General features: G+C 39.9%; 1 protein-coding gene across 1 annotated transcript in view; it reads left to right on the forward strand.

The window, feature by feature from the left end:
* The first annotated feature begins 1,629 nt into the window (after window positions 1-1,629).
* Window positions 1,630-18,888, forward strand: part of LAMA4 (laminin subunit alpha 4) — a 106,905-nt gene continuing 89,646 nt past the window's right edge. The window contains exon 1 of the mRNA XM_060753191.2: window positions 1,630-2,399. Coding sequence (XP_060609174.2) covers window positions 2,202-2,399 — 198 coding nt within the window. The 5' untranslated portion in view covers window positions 1,630-2,201. The remainder of the gene's footprint in view (window positions 2,400-18,888) is intronic.

The raw sequence follows: 18,888 nt of genomic DNA on the forward strand, positions 1-18,888 counted from the left end.
GTTGCAGTCTGAATATTTGGTCAAAATTTGTTACAACACAACTTGTTTGACTGGATTTTGCATCCATAATGTTAAAATTAATTTCATTGGAATCAGCAGGGAAAAAACTACACAGGATTTCAATTTACTAGCCATTTTTATACATTCAGTTTCAATTTTATTAGACCCCCAAAAAGACATTTTCTTAAGTGTTGTGAGCACACTGACTGACTACCACACTGACTGCAGTTAGAGACCTCAAATCTTGTGAAACTTAGTTTAACACCGGACTGGTGCTACAGCTAAAATTTGAACAAAATTGGAGTTGTGATGGTGGGAAGGTTTACACCACTTGGCATGGCCCTTATGCTAGAATGAATCTTATATCCCTGGATTCCACCCCACCCCACCCCACTTTGCAACCAAATTATAAATACAGGCAGTCTCTGAGTTACAAACATCTGACTTTAAAATGACTCATAGTTAAGAACTGGGTGAAACAAGAGGAAGTGAGAGAAATCTCCCCTCAGAAGGGAAATTCATTTCTGAAAGAGTTATCATGGGGGAAAGGGGTCTCCACTGAAGCTTTCTCACCAATCATTGTTTCCTCAACAAGCCATTTTTCAAAATCTAATGATCACAGGGAGACAGAAAGAGAGCTGAAATCTTCTAAACAGGAGCACAGACAGGAAAACAAAGTCCACGGGGTGTTAACCCTTCCCTTTGCTATCCTAAGCATGTGTGTGTGGGGCAAGAGTTACACTTAAAATGCATCTGTTCTGACTTATATACAAATTCAACTTAAGAACAAACCTACAGAACCTATCTTGTATTGTCAAAGGCTTTCGCGGCCAGAATCACTGGGTTGTTGTAGGTTTTTCGATCTGTATGGCCATGTTCTAGAAGCATTCTCTCCTGACGTTTCGCCTGCATCTGTTACAGAAGTGTGAAAGAATGCTTCTAGAACATGGCCATACAGCCCGAAAAACCTACAACAACTCAGAACCTATCTTGTTCGTAACTTGGGGCTGCCTGTACAGTAATAGTATTTTGTCTATATGCAAGCAGCAGAGTTGGGTTTTGTTTTCATTTTTTAAAATCTGGTTGGTGTGGGAATAGTAATGTATGTCTGAACTGAGCTACAGTCCTCAGCATAAAATTGCTCGGGGATGGAGACAAAGATTTTATTGAGAAAAATATCCAGGTAGACACCCGTTTTCAAAGGAAAAGGTGGCAACTCTGCCAGTTGGAAACTTTAGCCTATATATGCTGATGTCATTATCCACAAGAGAGTTTTGCCAGAAAATAGAGTGTCCATTCCAGCGAGTCTAGTTGGCAGACGTCTATACACTAAGAGCCTTGTTTCAGAGGGCCTCACAAAGCATCTCTTCAAGAGGCAAACAAGTTGGTCTTTGTAAATAAAAGTTCATGCATTTGCGTGATGAAGTCACTTTCCAAAAATTGTGCTGAATGATATCCTTTTTTATACGAACAGACATGATGCTGGGGTTGGGGGAACCTGGGGGAAGCTAATTAACTGCCATTAAGTTTCACTTTTTTTCATCAGAGGAGAGTCTGGCTTAAAATAGAGATCTCTTGCTCAAAAGAAAAGCCATTTGAATGCCTCTAAACATGTAGAATGTAGCTCATCATTTCTTTTAATGCCCTATCCTCTTTGACTGGGAATGCTAAAAGAGATGAGTGAGTCAAGAAACTCTTGATTAAAACTTATCTCTAGGATCCTGAGGTGCGAATGACAAAAGTCTGAGTGGGTGGTTCTCCAGCGGGAAGGTGAAAAGGAAGTGATGGTCATTAAAACGTGAGGCAATGCAGAGTTTTGAACAGAGACTCTCATCTGCATCCTGACGGAGGGAAGATAAGGTGGCGGCACAGCTCATGGTGCTTTCCTGGAATACAATCTGCATTTTGACACTCTCTGCTTAAGCACTGCCCATCTGTATATTATTCAGCCAGAGCCTCTGGGGAGAAAGAGGAGCTACAGGCACAGAGGAGAGAGAGAGAAAAAGAGAGAGAGAAGAGAGGAGGGAAGCAAAGGCACTCCTTTAATAGGGGCTGGCTTTCAAACAGCCTTAGAAGTGCCACATCTGGAAGCTGAAACTTAAAATAACTGAGGCACCACTAAACCAGGAGGGGGGCCACCAATTAAAGCAGAAGCAAGCACAGGGACGAAGAAGCTGCATCGGTGGACGTGAGGGGAGGAGATGGCTTTGATCTTGGCCTGGCCCCTGGTTGTTTCTGTCTTCCTCCTGGGATATCTCTCCTTCAGCTCTGCTTCAACGGAGGGCAACGTTTTTCATTTTGACACTGAAGGGAGCTCAGCAGTCGGTAGCCCAGAGGACGCACTTCTCAGAGGGCAGCAACAAACTGTAGTTTTGGGAAGTTGGCCGCACTTTGCTGAGGTATGGCAACTCCTCTCTTTGTTGACCTTTCTCGTCCTTTGTGGGTTTTGCTGTTGTTGTTTTAATGGCACCGTATGGCTAAAGCTAAATGAAGTGTGCCGGATGTTTTAGGATAGCAATGTGGAACACTGAAGGTTTTAGGGCATTTTGGTTAAGGGGAAAGGATTGCTTTGGGTTGTGCATTCCAAAACACACATCTCCTGAGCCTTACTTTGAAAAAACAAGAGTGTTATAAAGACATGTCAGCTTTGCTTGTATTTCTTGCAGAAACAACAAAAGTGGGCCTTTCCAGAGAGCACTGTTTCAATTGTCAGCTCACTTTAAATCATTCTATTATACTGGCATGATAAGACCTTTTGATTTGCAATAACAGTTTGAAAGAAGTTTTACTTTGTTTTTGTTCTATTTTTTGTGGAAGCATGCCCATGAGAAAGAATGCGGGTATGTGTATACAAAATCTGTAACATATTTTAGTGCTTTTGTGTGTCAAGATTCACCTTCCATTCATTTTCCAGTGCAGTGATGGCACCAGTACGCTTCATTGGTCTATGATTGTCAGTGGTCACTACAGGGCCAATTGTTCTATTTTCTTATATTGTAATGTATGAAAGGAGTTTTACACTTATGAAGGAGTCTGTGGTACCTAGGGCCTGAGGCATTCCTCATTTCTCAGCTTCAGATCAATATTATATAAGACAGTTCTGCATGGCTATCTCCTCCTGTAATCCCTGAAAGAGATGAGAAACCTGGTTAGTCATATGGAACTCTCTCCAGGAGTTTCAGCTCCATTTCCATAGAGAAACTCTGCACATGGAAGAGATACATGTAAAGAGTTGAACACTCTATGGTTAGAAGCAGGAGCCCTGCATGCACAGACTGATCCATCTAGAGCAGACATGGGCAAACTTGGATCCTTCAGTTGTTTTGGACTACAACTCCCACAATCCCTGGCCTCAGGCCCCTTAAGCAGCTGAGGAGGAAAAGGAAGGGGCACGAGGCCAGAAACTGTGGAAGTCCAAAACACTTGGAGGGCCTAAGTTTGCCCATGCCTGATCTAGAGTCTATGATTTTAATACTATTGTGACTTGCAGACAGATTCCCACTGCCAAAAAGCATACTGTGTAAATATTAGATAAGTATTCAAGTCAATGAAATGTATATGTCACTAAAACACTGTGCAGAATGCTAGTCTGTAGTACCTGCATGAAATGTTACTGAAAGACAACATGTCTATTTTACAGCTGTTTAGTACTTGTAAGTATTTATCAAAGTGTTTACTTCTCAATACATGTGCATGATTTGGAGCAATGGAAAAGAACATCTGGACAGAAACCTAGATATCTCTCTACCTTTTCTAAATAATTGCCATTAATATTTCTAAAAAAGATTATACGAAGGCAACCGGACAATTTTTACTAGCAGGTAATATTTGGCTTGGCATCTTCAGTACCTGAGCTTGTTTGGTTTGGTTGAAATTATTTAAGTTGCAATTGACATACCAGTGCGGGAAAGAATGCAAGGTTGTTGGGGAAAGAAAAGTAAGCATCTCTCATGTTAGAGATGTGCTGTAGGAGGCAAATTAAGATACAAAAGGTCATGGGAACGGAAGGAGTGTGGTTTTGGCACTAAACCTAGAAAATTAGCAGAGATTAGCACAGCAATATGAATTTCAACATAGTGACATGCTCTCCTTACTGGTCTTGCTACATTTAACAGATTAGCCATCTTTAAATTGAGGTCTCAGACAACAATGCAGCCTTGAATTGAACTTGAACTTTTTTCAATCCAATATTCAATTAAGTGTGATTTATAGATCCATTTGATCATTACATTGTTCACCCTCCATTAGGGTTTCTTACTAAGAGATCCCCATAGCCTGACTTCAGTACTTAGCCAAGATCAGGAAGAATAAACGAGCATTACATTTGTTGGGAAAAATTAAAGAAAAATATAAGTCATTCCAGATACTGCTGCATTCGTAATATCTCTAAGTGGAGAGAAGAAGGTAGATAACATTCATTATGTGAGGTGTAAATTCCTTGTTCATAAAAGTGTTGGAATGCATCACTACAAAACAGGTTCTCCACCTGCTCCTTAGTAAATAAAAGCATGTGCTATTATGAACTGGTGAACTGCACAATGGGAACCAGAAGAAAAACTAAGTGAAAGGATGTATGCTAGCTGGAAGAGTGGATACAATTCACTTCAGAGATGAGATATGTGCTTCAATCGTTCCCATAGTGAATAGATCCAACACTTCACTACCTTGGATGGTGCCCAAGACAGGAGAGAGAGAGAAACATGAGAACCGGTCACCACAACCCTCACAAAACAATCATGATGGCAGAGTTGAAGAATAGTTTAGTATTTTGCCTCTTGCATTTTTATGTTAGGATAGATTTGGTTTTGTCTTGAAAAGTGCAGCTTGAACCTTACAAGGCCATCTTCTGCCATACTAATACTAAATGAAGAACTATTTTCAATAACATATTTTAGCCTAGCTAGAGACCAAAACTGGATTGCTTTATAATACACCTCCAGAAACTTTATAGCATTGACAAACCCTTTATTTCACAAGAAAGGTGGAATTATTATAAACTCCAGTGAATTTCAATAGAAAAATACAGTTAGACACTGAATTCCCCCATTATAGTCAATAGAACTGCCAGGCTAATCATCGTGTACTCCTTAATGAACTACCTGAATTCCACAGTTTATTATAAAGCCTGGCTAAATAGATTGGACAGATTGGAATTTGAAATAAATCATCTTTGAGTTATGTGTTGCAGAGTGGCTTGCATTTCTCAAATGTGAAATTCAGAAATTTCAGCCTATTCAAGGGCCAGTCCTCTTCTCTACACACCTATTCCTTCAACTCTAGCACCACATTACTGAAATTCAGCCATGGTGGGTATTGGATTTTCTTGATCATGAAAGGATATAAGAGGACTTACTCTTCTAGTTGAGCTTGTATTTGTCTTTCTACACTTCTGAGTGATCCTGGGTCCTTTTGGCATTCTTGTCTTGGCATTCACGCTTTACTTTTAACTAATTCCTTGTTCTTGCCTCCTGGGTTGGTTCAGGAATTTTGTCCTAAGTCATAGTTTGTTCCCAGTTCTAAACGTCTTTCCCTAACCATGGGGATGGAAGAATTGAAACCTGGCTCCTCAATCACCTTGAATTTGCAGCCTACACTTCACTCTTGATATTCTCTTGCTCTCAAGGACTCTGGCCCAATTTTATTAACAATTGAAACTGCCATATCAACGTTAAGCCAGAGCTTAGGGGAAAACTCTTAGCAGTCCAGGACTGGTGTCAGATATTGGCATTGTGAGACCCTGCCCCAGGATGTAATCCCAAATATTGCCAAGTCACCTCCTTACTTGTTGTCTTTATTGTCTTTTCCTGTTTGCTGACCAAATGAGCCATGAAAGAAACAAGCAAAGAACTGCAGCTTCCACTCTTATTACCTCCCTCTGGACAGGTGTGTAGATTGAACTCAAGGGGAAAGGGCAATCAATAGGGAATAGAGGAAACAACAAAGATATGGACCAAAACCTGTAAGTACCACTTTTGGGGGACTACAACTCACAGTATTCCCCTCCAAGCATAGTCAGTCCAAAAACACTGACTCATATCAAACCACAGTCCATCTTGCCCAAAGGCTACATCTATCAAATAGGGGGAGAGGAGAAATTGCAAAATTTCATTTTTAAAGAAATTACACCAAAAAATCACACACACATCCTCATTTTATCCAATATGCCTGATATTTCACATGTTTTGGACCCTCAGATAGTATTGTAGTGTCCAAATTTCCAGCAACACCAACATTACTAAACCAGAGGATGGGTCTCCAGTGAAATTGATCAGGGAAGGGTAAACAAAGGTGAAAAGAAATGAATATAGCAAGTGAAAACAAAATGGTATTTTCCCATTTCATATGAGTACACCTATGTAGCTGTTCTCAATGAAGCTGTTCAAAAATGAAAAGAAAAAGAAAAAAGTGACGAGTATTTCCCTATGCATGAAGCATGTTATTTTATAGGCCTCCTTATAAAAAGAGCAATGCTCTCTATAATATACTCCTTGATTTATTTCTTAGTCTAAATACTGACTTGGGGCTCTCACAAAGTCCGTTAGTCATGCTCAGCAGTGCCAGATTTTATAAAAGCTGCTTTCATGAGAACCACATAATCAGTTCACAAAATATTCCAAGATGGACTCCAGGATCTGAAAAACCACTAGAATAATAGAGCATTACATAGTGGGAAAACTATCCAGGTACATGCTATTAATGGGAGAGCTGCAAGGCACTGTGCATTTTACATGTTTTTTCACATTTCATGCCTTCATTTGCATATATACACACATACATACATACATACATACATACATACACACATGTTGTGTCAAAAAATATTAAATCTACAAAAATACCATTCTTTGCACAAGACATTGTATTTTTCAGTAAATGCTGTTGTACAAATTGACATATTCTAAAAGTCCTGATTTACAATAGCAACAAAATCACCTGAACTGTACAAAACCTTTCATAATCTTGTCAGGTAAAAATAAAATGTTTTATTTTTGTTGCTGTTCTCATGTATAAGAAGAAAATCAGCAAATGTTTACTTTGATAGTCCTAAGTAAGGTAACTTTTCAAAAGAAGTGTCTTGCTAATGGGTCATTTTCAGATGAGAGTTGGCAGGAGAATCATGCACTACCCTTGAAGCCTGTCAAAGTCTGTCAGAATACAAAATATTCCCTGTTCTCTCTTCACAATATAAATAAAAATACATTTGGAAATGGCTTATTTTTGTCCTAATTATCTAGTTCAATCCTTACGTTCTACTCAGTCATAACAGGATGCAAGTATTATGTTGCTTATCTGCGTTACACTCAGAAGCCTACATTCCAGGGATTACTATAAGATCACCAGTCCCATTAATTGCTGGCATCTTTTTTTCTCATACTGAGAAACCACTTTACACACAGTAGATACTGTTCTATTCTGAATATTACTCTACAGATACTTCAAACTGAAACTTAGGATTCACATTTTATGGACATCAGCTGCCCAAGTGCAAGCTGCCAAAGCAAAACCTCTTAAATCATGGGAAAATGAAAAGAAAAATGAATAAGCCAGCCAAACAGGATGACCTAAACATCTTTGTCATTAATTATAATCACATTTTTAGAAAGGCACCGTAACTAAGACTTGAAGTAGAGGCAGTAGAGGGTTTATTGTAGCTAACGCTTCCAAAGTACTCCTAAGAATTAGGGCACACAGCAGGGTTCTTTCACTGAAAGATATACAATGCCAGCATTACATTATGTAAAATGTTTACAATTAGTTATGCCAAACCCTAATTTCAATTAGGACATGGCAATTCCAATCTCATGTCTTTCAGCACTTCCTGCCAAAGAATGCACATCCAACTGAACAGCAGATGCACTGAATGTTCCCCTTGTTGATAATAGCTCTATGTAATCAATACGTTAAATATTCTCTTGGTTTTGTTATTGGAGGGGAGATAGGGCTCTAGAATCCTAAATTGCTCTCCGCAAATTAGCTATCCTGAGAATTACAATTGTACATATTTTTCCCCCAGTCTTCTCTTGCTTTGTTAATATTTTCTCATTCTTAGACCTACTTTTTCCTTCAAGATATAGTGTCAGCCATCAAAAATAACACTGTGACATCATTGTGATAACAAATGATGCATAACCAGTTACATAGCCATTCAGCTTGATCATTGAGCAAGCCATACAAATTTAGGATGAACCTGTATGCCATCAGTTGTCTTACCCAACCAGAAAGATTAGGACAAATAATGTATTTAAAACTCTGTCCAACCTGTTCATATGAAAGTTAAATGTGGGATAGGGGTGCAGACATGTAGACTCCATCTTCACATGTAGACTCCAAGTTGTAGTCAGATATCTACTTTTACTTCCCAACAAATGCAGAATGCATGAGGACAAACATTTAAATGAACATTTGTTATGGTAATTCACTGTTGCTACTGTACTGGTGGAAAGGGTAACATAGGCCATGTGACTTTCTCCTCGTGGCTTCATTGAATGGAGGAACCACAAATATGTTCAAACTTTTTAAAGTATTAGATGTGGAGGAGAAAGCATCAAGGAAGTTTGGGCATCTATGTTACCTGCCATGTGTGGCAGAAATGGAAAAGATGACACCTTTCCCGCCATCCAAATGCTATATTCAGGATAGTTTTTCTTGTTCCTTTTTCTCTATCAAAGCAGGGGGGGGGGGGATTGCATCTTTAATATTTACTACAACCTGAAATCTGTGCATTGTTGAATGTGGGACATCTAGGAAGACTTTCTTCTATGTTGTGTTTGCGATCTTAGTTCTCAGAAATGTGAGTGTAAGTTCTTCAAATGCTTAAAAATGTAAATTTTATCACTCTCCCTTCTTTCCCGTCCAAGGTCACAGGCCACATTTCTAGCCCTCCCAGACATATGATAGAAAACTTGAAGTGGATTTTCCAAACCAAATCATACCAATTTGGCCAGGATCAATGAATGGATCTTCTACAAACATTACTGTCTACCATTCTTTTAGACTTTAAGAGTGGGAATTAGAGTTGTAATAGATGTTGTGTTGTGAAAAAACACAGAAGAAAGCAGGAAAGTGAAATGGTCAGAAGAAGAGGGCCATCTTCTTCTGACCATTGAAGAAATGAAGTAGGAGGTATGAAGAAAAGTTGCTAAGTGAAAGGTGGGAGAAATGGCAGAGACATACATAGGCAAAAGGATGTGGGGACTGAAATCTGAGGCAGAATCTACACTTCCATATAATCTAGTTCAAAGCAGATATTCTAGGTTTTATATGATCATGTAGATCTAGCCTGAGAGGCAGGAGCAAGGGGGAATTCAAAAAATCAAAGAATATGGAGATGAGGAAGCAAGGAAGAAGGCTGAAGACCTACATTCCATATAAAATGAGCTTGCTCTTACAGGAAGTGAAGGCTTGCTGTCTTCCATCCCAGTAAATCTAACATGAAGGACATCATATTACAGGTTTTGCTGCAAAATTTAAAGCAGTTATCCTTGCCCCAGAATAAGTTTTGGATCTTGGACTGAGACTAAGGCCCTTTCTACACTGCAATATAAAATTCAGATTCTTTTAGACTTTAAAAGTTGTAATCTGGACTGTATGGCAGTGTAGACTCATATGATCCAGTTCAAAGCAGATAATCTGGACTATCTGCTTTGATAATCTGGATTATATGGCAGTGTAGGAGGGGCCTTAAATCCACAATAAAACCCAAAGCAAATCTACCCTCAACATGAAAGTCATCAGCTGCTACTAGTTGCAACCATGCAATTTTATTACAGTCTATTATATTTTGTGTAAGGGTCTACCTGTCTTTCCAAATGGTGCATCTATGAAACCATATTTTAGGTAAATCCAAACAGCCAAACTCCCATATCCTATCAAGCATGTCTAGAAAACTGATGTGAGTGTAGGGAACTGTGATTCGTATTTCATTTCAACCACAGCTCAAACAAGGAGATATAAAGACAAATATTTACACCCTATAATATTTTTTTTTCAAAAAACTACAATAAAAATCATATCACTAACTTGGGTAAGAAAATTTAACACCAGTGTCAAACTTCATATGTTTTATTGGAAGAGAGAGCCTCATTCTATATGTGACCTTTTTAATATTACAACCTCTAGAATTAAACACTTTCTTAAACCAGAAGTGATTTATATCCTAGCAAAGTTGCAGACTGCAACAATATTTTTCCTTTGTGGGAAAGAATGCCTTATAAGTGAAAGCTTTGTTTGCCTACCCCACTGTATATGGAAAATATGAGTGTGCACTTTTACAGAGAATGCCTAACTATGAATTGTTTATACTGGAATCAGACCCATCTGTAAATCAGACTCTGTTGCGGAGTGGTATTTTGTTTGGCATTTAGATTGGGAAAGGGGTAACCATGTGGAAGCTTTCTACGGAAGCCCTGTTCTCACGTCCAATGTGGGCAGGCTGAATGATGCTGGGGAAGGTAACAGGATTCTCATGGCAGGTCTTGGCTGCTGTCCTTCACACATGCACCCAGGGCTTGAAAAGTTACTCTGCATGCTAGCAGAGATTCTGGGAGTTATATTCCCAAAAAGATAACATTTCCTAATTCGGTATTCAGCAGCTCTTCGGTACAAGTTCTGCAAATGTAAATCTTGAAGACATATCACAACAGGGATCCTATTTCTGCAAGACTTGAGGGTCCTTTCATACTATATGATTAAGCACTGTAATTATGTTTTAACTGCCATGGTAATATTTTTTAATCCTGGGATTTGTAATTTACAAAAGGACATTTAGATTTTTTTTTCCAGACAGCTCTTTCACCTCTCCAAACTACAAACACCAGAATTCTATAGAATGAAACTATGTTATTAAAGTGAAATAATAGTTTTATAATTATATAATATGAGAAGCCCTCAACAATTTGGATACACAGCAATGGGCGTTCAATTTGGGCAAACATGTAAGTGCTGTGCATTGAGCGCTGGCCCTGCTAGGGAGAGCTTACTCTTCCCCCTTCTTCATGGCATGAATCAGATTAAAGGACCATCACATCCTGAATTCTGTTCAGTGGTCACTCAAGCCGTATCTACACTGCCAAATAAAACCCAGATTATCTGCTTTGAACTGGATTATATGGAAGTGTAGACTAATATGATCCAATTCAAAGCAGATAATCTGGATTTTATCTGGCAGTGTGGATGGGGTCCTAGAGCCCTACATGTGAAACCCACTAGCAGGACAAAAAGACAATAGCCCTTTCCTACTTTTGTTGTTGATCAGGGCATGGCCCTTGGATGTGGTCAATATAGGGGTGATATTACCTGCTCATCTTGTAGTCTCTCAGTTTCTGCTTTCCAGGAAGCACACACACAAACCTGGAACCGTCACAACAAGATTTTCTTGATGCAATAACTGAGAGACAAGTAATTTCTGAGGAATCAAATTCTGTACAGACTGATTTCAAAGCCTTTGCTAATTTCCATAAAGAAATTTGGGAAAAGCACTACTTGAGCCTCCAGAAAAAAAGAGAAACTAAAACTTGATAGTGATCACAACTACTATTTACCATGGATAAAGATGGTTATGAAGTATTTGCAAATATGCAACTTTGAGCATGAGGGAACAGCATATATAACAACAACAACAACAACAACAACAACAACAACAACAACTTTATTTTTGTACCCCACCTCCATCTCCCCAAAGGGACTTGGGGCATCTTACATGCCCAATCAACATCGTTAAAATGTAACACATTAAACTGTGTAACAACAAAATAAAACAACAAAATTATAGCAATACATAAAAACAGGCATCAAAACCAAAAACCAATAAAAATCAATATATACACCATAAGTATGATGAAGGGCCATATCTAAGCAGTGTTACTCTGTGGTGTCGTCAGGGGCGGCTCAACCCATTATGCAAAGTAAGCATTTGCAGTATAGTTGATTTTGCCTAGGGGCACTCTTGGGGGAAAATAGACCTTGAAATATGCGAGTTGTAGTTACTGGGATGTATAGTTCACCTACAATCAAAGAGCATTCTGAACTCCACCAATGATGGAACTGAACCAAATATGGCACACAGAACTCCCACAACGAACAGAAAATATATATCAGTGATTGGTTGGGGGGGATACTGCTTGCTTACCTTTGAAAATTACCACTGGGTGGAGTTGGGAACGACACCTCTGGATGTCGTTCCCAACTCCATCACCTTCAGTATTTCAAACCATTGTAAGTTTCATGAAGCATCTCCATATTAGCTAGCTATAAATACTCGGGCATTGGTGGCAAATCGTTCAAATGCATAAAGCTATTTAATTCCAGATATAAGCAGATGAAATGACTTGTTTTTACCCGTTCCACTATGATAATACTACTTCCCAAGAGTTTCAGTGGCCAGATCTAAGTATCCAGGTATAGAAGCCAAATGACTGGTAGCTAAATCTTTCTTCAGTGCTAATGATGAGACTACATCCTTTACTTTACATGACAGTAGGCTAGCTTATGGAGTGAAGTTAAACTACTCAGTACACAATTCATTCCTCCAGCACTCAGATGGTCCCTTCTAACTGGCAGACACTCTTTAATAACCAGAGTAGCCCTGTTTTTTGCTCTATGTTTCCCTATCTTGACTTGCCTGCCATCGTTAGCCTTATCATAGAATCATAGAATCAAAGAGTTGGAAGAGACGTCATGGGCCATCCAGTCCAACCCCCTGCCAAGAAGCAGAAAAATTGCATTCAAAGCACCCCGACAGATGGCCATCCAGCCTCTGTTTAAAAGCTTCCAAAGGAAGAGCCTCCACCACACTCCGGGGCAGAGAGTTCCACTGCTGAACAGCTCTCACAGTCAGGAAGTTCTTCCTAATGTTCAGATGGAATCTCCTTTCTTGTAGTTTGAAGCCATTGTTCTGCATCCTAGTCTTGCTCCCTCCTCCCTATGACTTCCTCTAACATATTTATACATGGCTATCATGTCTCCTCTCAGCCTTCTCTTCTTCAGGCTAAACATGCCCAGCTCTTTAAGCCGCTCCTCATAGGGCTTGTTCTCCAGACCCTTGATCATTTCAGTTGCCCTCCTCAAGACACATTCCAGCTTGTCAATATCTCTCTTCAATTGAGATGCCCAGAATCAGACACAATATTCCAGGTAGTCTATACTATCCATTGTGTTGCTTTCACAGCCGTTCCTGCTTGTGACAATGTTGGAATATTCTTGTGACACTGTTATTCATTCATGTATCAGCATTCATTTTCAGCACATCTTACAGAATTTGCTTCTTGTACCTAAAATCCTAGCTGGTAGTGCAATGCTACAGTTCAGATCTACTTGAGAGTAAGCCTACTGAGTTCAGTGGTGTTTACTCCTAGGTAGGCATTAAGGAGCATAGCCTCATTTGCACTGTCATTTTCAAATCTGGATCTAATGCACTCTGTTGTGAGATCGCGAAGAAAGATATGAAGCCCTTGCAGAGGTGATGAAATATGGCTGTTCTGATGATGAGTCAATTGTAAACAATTTTGTTTGAAAAGGTACATGTCATTCATGTTCCTTTCATCAACAAGGGAAATATTAAATTCAGTTGAAGCGGGGCTGAAAGTTAATCTATAAATAACAAATTTGAGATGCCAAAACAGAACTGTGAGAAAGTGAGGATGGCTGAGTTAATGCTTCACCACACAGAGCTTTGGGCCTTCCTCTGCCTAATGGAGCATAGCAACACACAAGTCAGATCACGGCCATGGATGGTTTAGCAACAAGCCACTGCTTTATGGGCCAGTCTTTGCTATTTGTACTCTTACCGCATTGTTTCCTTTTCTTTGGGAGTTCTAGCGGTCTTTGTTAAACGTAAGGTCACTGAGAAAGTGGTCCCTTGAAGCAGAGCAAATACATTTAATTAACTATAATAGTTCTGTCAAGAACTGTTATAGGGCAAATAATCCCATAAAACCTCATGATCACATAAAAACCACAGAAATAAACAGGCTGTTATTGAAAGGGCACAAGGGTTTTTGAGAAAGCACTAAGTAAAATGTCAGAGTGGCATGAAGTACCATATAAGCAACCTTTCTCTCATAAAGAATTTGCTTTTGATTGCCCGTGATATAGCTTAATCATTATTATTGGTAATCTTTATTTTACAATCTTCTATTATTGACAGGAATATAATAAAGTAACTTTAGTTTTAGTGATCCAAACAGATTATGATGAGTGATTGACAAATGAACTGTATGACGTCTCCTATTAATTTGGACCATAGTGTAGCTGTGCTGGCACAGCTGTGCCAGGAGCTTCAACCTCCCTTTTCTTTCTTTGCTTGTTTGCATGAATTCCTTTAGGGCATGCATTTTGCAATCTGGCAGCTTCCTCCAGTTTGCAATCATAGGGCCAACGACCCATCAATCATTGTTAAGTTCTTTAGTTCCGCCCCTTTTTCCAGGTTAGGAGGGGAAAAGGGACCTTTAGCTCAGTTTGTACAGTGAAGCCTTTCTACCAGGACGTGTGAATTTCTCCCACCTATAGAAAGCTTCATTTGTCACAGCTTCTGGGGAAAACAGTCCTACAGCTTTTGCTGGGGAATACAGTCTCGCAGCTCTTGCTGGGGGAGTATAGTTCCACAGCTCTACAGCCAGTCTTCGCTGGAAAAGAGGGAAAAAACAGCTAGTCTTGCTGGAAGGAAAAGGACTTCCTTCATCTTGGAAAATCTATACAGAGACTTTGCCTGGTAAGGACCACTCTGGCTAGCCATAAAGCAAATTGGAACCGGAGTAGGGGCCAGCAAAGCCTAAAAAGCAAATTGGATTTCCCTTATAGAAGAAAGAAACAGTTCATGAAGCAAGTTGCCTGTCCTTTGTGGGCAAGTTAAGAAAGCCACCAATTTTCCTGAGTTTTAAAGTGTTTAGTCTGTGTGTTGAAGATTTAAGAAATATTTGATTGATTTGTTGAAGATTTTAGCATCAATAAAGAACTTTGTTAAACTTTCTAAGCTTCTAAAGACTTTGTATAGGGAAATTCATAGGGCCTCTCAGCTGAGGCACCCCGGTGTCCCGCTGGGCATATAGAGAGCATGTCCTGTTAATAGACAATTGCCATGGGCCCAGCGTGTGACAGCACAGTAGCACCTGTGCAAATATAATTTCTCTTACACAAGTTACCATTGCTTAGCATTTCCACTACTTTTTTATTCTTTTGCTTATATTCTCCCTGTGAAATTTCTTCAGGATGAAATAGCTTCATGTTTAAAACTGCCAAAATGGTAGCTTTTGCCTCAAAATGCCACAATATGTATCTATGTAAAGGTTAGACTTTACCTTAGAGCTGGCTACTATAGGGATGTTACAGATTATAAAATTATTGCCCCCATGATAGGTAAAGGTGGAAGTTTCCCCTTGACATTAAGCCTAGTCAAGTCTGACTCTGGGGGGGTGGTGCTCATCTCCATTTCTAAACCGAAGAGCCAGCGTTTTCTATAGATACCTCCAAGGTCATATGGCCAGCATGACTGCATAGAGCGCTGTTACAATCCAACCAAGGCGGAACTTATTGATCTACTCACATTTGCATGTTTTGGAACTGCTAGGTTGGCAGAAGCTGGGGCTAACAGTGGGAGCTCACCCCGCTCTCCAGATTTGAACCACCAACCTTTCAGTCAGCAAGTTCAGCAGCTCAGCAGTTTAATCTGCTGCACCCCAGGGCCTCATTATATGCTCCCATGACAGTTTAGCATAAAAGCATAAAATGAACATTGGTGTTGTTGTGTGCCTTCATTTCCAATTTATGGCAATCATAAAATGAATTTATCACAGGATTTTCTTGGCGAGATTTCTTCAGGGGTGTGTGTATGTTGTCATAGTCTTCCTTTGAGTCTGAGAGAGTGTGACTTACCCAAGGTCACCTAATTGCTACCATGACTGTGTGGGGATTTGAACCCCAAATGCTGGAGTCCTAGTCCAAAATGCAAACCACTGCACCACAGTGGGTCTTGCCTGTCTAATTTCATGAAAAAATGTTCTTGTTGCATTGAAACAATTATCATAGAATCATAGAGTTGGAAGAGACCTTGTGAGCCATCCAGTCCAACCCCCTACCAGGAAGCAGGAACATCGTATTCAAAGTACCCCTGACAGATTGCCATCCAGCCTCTGTTTAAAAGCTTCCAAAGAAGGAGCCTCCACCACATGCTGGGGCAGAGAGTTCCACTGCTGAACAGCTCTCAGTCAGAAAGTTCTTCCTAATGTTCAGGTAGAATCTCCTTTCTTGTATTTTGAAGTCATTGTTCCATGTCCTAGTCTCCAGGGCAGTAGAAAACAAGCCTGCTCCCTCCTCCTCATGACTTCCCCTCATATATTTATACATGGCCATCATGTTTCCTCTCAGCCTTCTCTTCTGCAGGCTAAACATTCCCAGCTCTTTAAGCCATTCCTCATAGGGCTTGTTCTCCAGACCCTTGATCATTTTAGTTGCCCTTCTTGGGACACATTCCAGCTTGTCAATGTCTCCCTTCAATTGCAGTGCCCAGAACTGGAACCAGCATATACCGCTGAAAACAGCCACGTCTGATGAGATTGATAATCTACCATTTTATATCTTCAAATCAGATCTTGCCTTTTGAGAATTCCAAGATGTGGTGTGTCTCTTCTTCTCTTTGTCAAAGCAGTATATTCCACAGTGGAAAAAAGTTACAAACGGAGTGTGGTGGAGGTTCCTTCATTTCAGGCTTTTAAACAGAGGCTGGGTGAATGTCTTTCAGGGGTGCTTTGATTGTGCTTTTCCTGCATGGCAAGGGATTGGACAGGATGCTCCATAGGTGTTCTCTTCCACCTCTATGATTCTATGACAGTTCTTAAAGTATTTAAAGAGTGTAATCATGTCATCCCTCAATCTTCTCAACAGCAAGATGAACATGCCACCTCCCTCAAACTTTCCTTATATGTTTTTTTCACCTCTTATCATCCTTGTTGCCCTTTTTAAACCCGCTCTGATTTGTCTATCGCCTTTGTTAAATGACACAATACTCTAAATGAGTCCTGACCAGTACAGTGAGACTACTTCCCTCTTACTGAATTCTTACTGATTTGCAAACTTTTTCCACCAAGCATTAGAAGAATGGAGTCTTTATATTTATATTTGGAAAAACAACACTAACAGACTTGGTATGCTATATGGAATTTGAGACAGTTGCTGTTTTGGCCAAAGGTGGCAGGGTGTTGAAATGCCATAGTAGCCTTGAGAACATTATTGCAGTGCTTGCAATACAAGCAATGCATATCCTACAAGGGCTACTATTTGTTTTTTGACAAATATTTGATACCATCCGGAGTGTGAGAGAAGAACTTGGCACTTGTAACAACAGGCTTGGGTTGAAACCACACCAAATGTTTTCAATACGTTTGCTGAATTTGACACCCATTAAAAATTCAGACAAGGGATGAGAAACATTTGTCCCTCCAGATGTTCTTGGTTTGCAGTTTGCATCATTCCACTAGCTATGCTAGCTCGAACTGATGAAAATTGCAGTCCAAAAGCATCTACTTGGACAATCCAACTACATTGTTCAACTACACTGTATATCAAACTCCACAATGTTTGTTGTCATCTATATGGATTTGTACTAGACTACCAGGAAATATATTATGGTTGTACAAAAAAACCTGATAGAAGTTGGTCATTGCAGATTGTGCTGAGTCAATGTATATAATTATATAATTACAGACAGTCCCCAAATTACAAACAAGATGGTTTCTATAGGCTTGTACTTAAGTTGAATTTCTTTGTAAGTTGTAACATGTACATTTTAAGTGTAATTCCAAACTATATATATATATATATATATATATATATATATATATAACACCATATTTATACCCCCCCTCCCTTCTCAACCCCGAAGGCGGCTGAGGGCAGCTTTACACATAGGCAACTATTCAATGCCTTAAAAACAACATACAATTAAAATAAACATTAAAATTTCAATTAATACACATTAAAGCATTTAAAAACATTACATTCACTATTAAAACCATGCCATCCACAATTGTAATCTGGTCCATTCCAATAGTCATTCTGTATTGCACTACAAGTATTCTCTAAAGGCTTGATCCCAAACCCACATTTTCACTTTCTTTCTGAAGGCCAGGAGGAAGGGGGCGGATCTAATATCACTGGGCAGGGAGTTCCACAGCCAAGGGGCCACCACTGAAAAGTCTTTGTCTCTCATCCCCACTAGTCGCTCCTGCAAAAGAGGCAGGACCGAGAGCAGGGCCTCCCCAGACGATCTTAATCTCTGAGGTGGTTCATAGGGGGAGATGGATTCTGACAGGTAAGCTGGGCTGGAACCATTTAGGGCTTTATAGGCTTAAGTCAGCATTTTGAATTGTGTTCAGTAGCAGACTGGCAGCCAGTGGAGCTGGCATAACAGGGGGGTTGTATGCTCCCTGTACATTACTCTGGTGAGCAATCTGGCTGCTGCCCATTGGGCCATTTGAAGCTTCCAAACAGTCTTCAAAGGCAACCCCATGTAGAGCACGTAAATATACCTTTGGATAGCACAGGCAGGGGTGGCTCAACCCATTACGCAAAGTAAGCATTTGCAGTATAGTTGATTTTGCCCAGGGGTGCTCTTGAGGCGCTCTTGGGGGAAAATAGACCTTGACATATGTGAGTTGTAGTTACTGGGATGTATAGTTCACCTACAATCAATGAGCATTCTGAACTCCACCAATGATGGAATTGAACCAAATATGGCACACAGAACTCCCACGACAAACAGAAAATATCTATCAGTGATTGGTTTGGGGGGGGGGGGGAAATACTATTTGCTTACCGTTGAGAATTACCTAGGGCCGCCTCTGAGCACAGGGAAGGCTTGACAACCTTACAGTGTTTGTTGTGCTGTTTGTTCCTATT

The sequence above is a fragment of the Anolis sagrei genome, chromosome 1 (genome assembly GCF_037176765.1).
Source record: "Anolis sagrei isolate rAnoSag1 chromosome 1, rAnoSag1.mat, whole genome shotgun sequence".
NCBI classification, from domain to species: Eukaryota; Metazoa; Chordata; class Lepidosauria; order Squamata; family Dactyloidae; genus Anolis; species Anolis sagrei.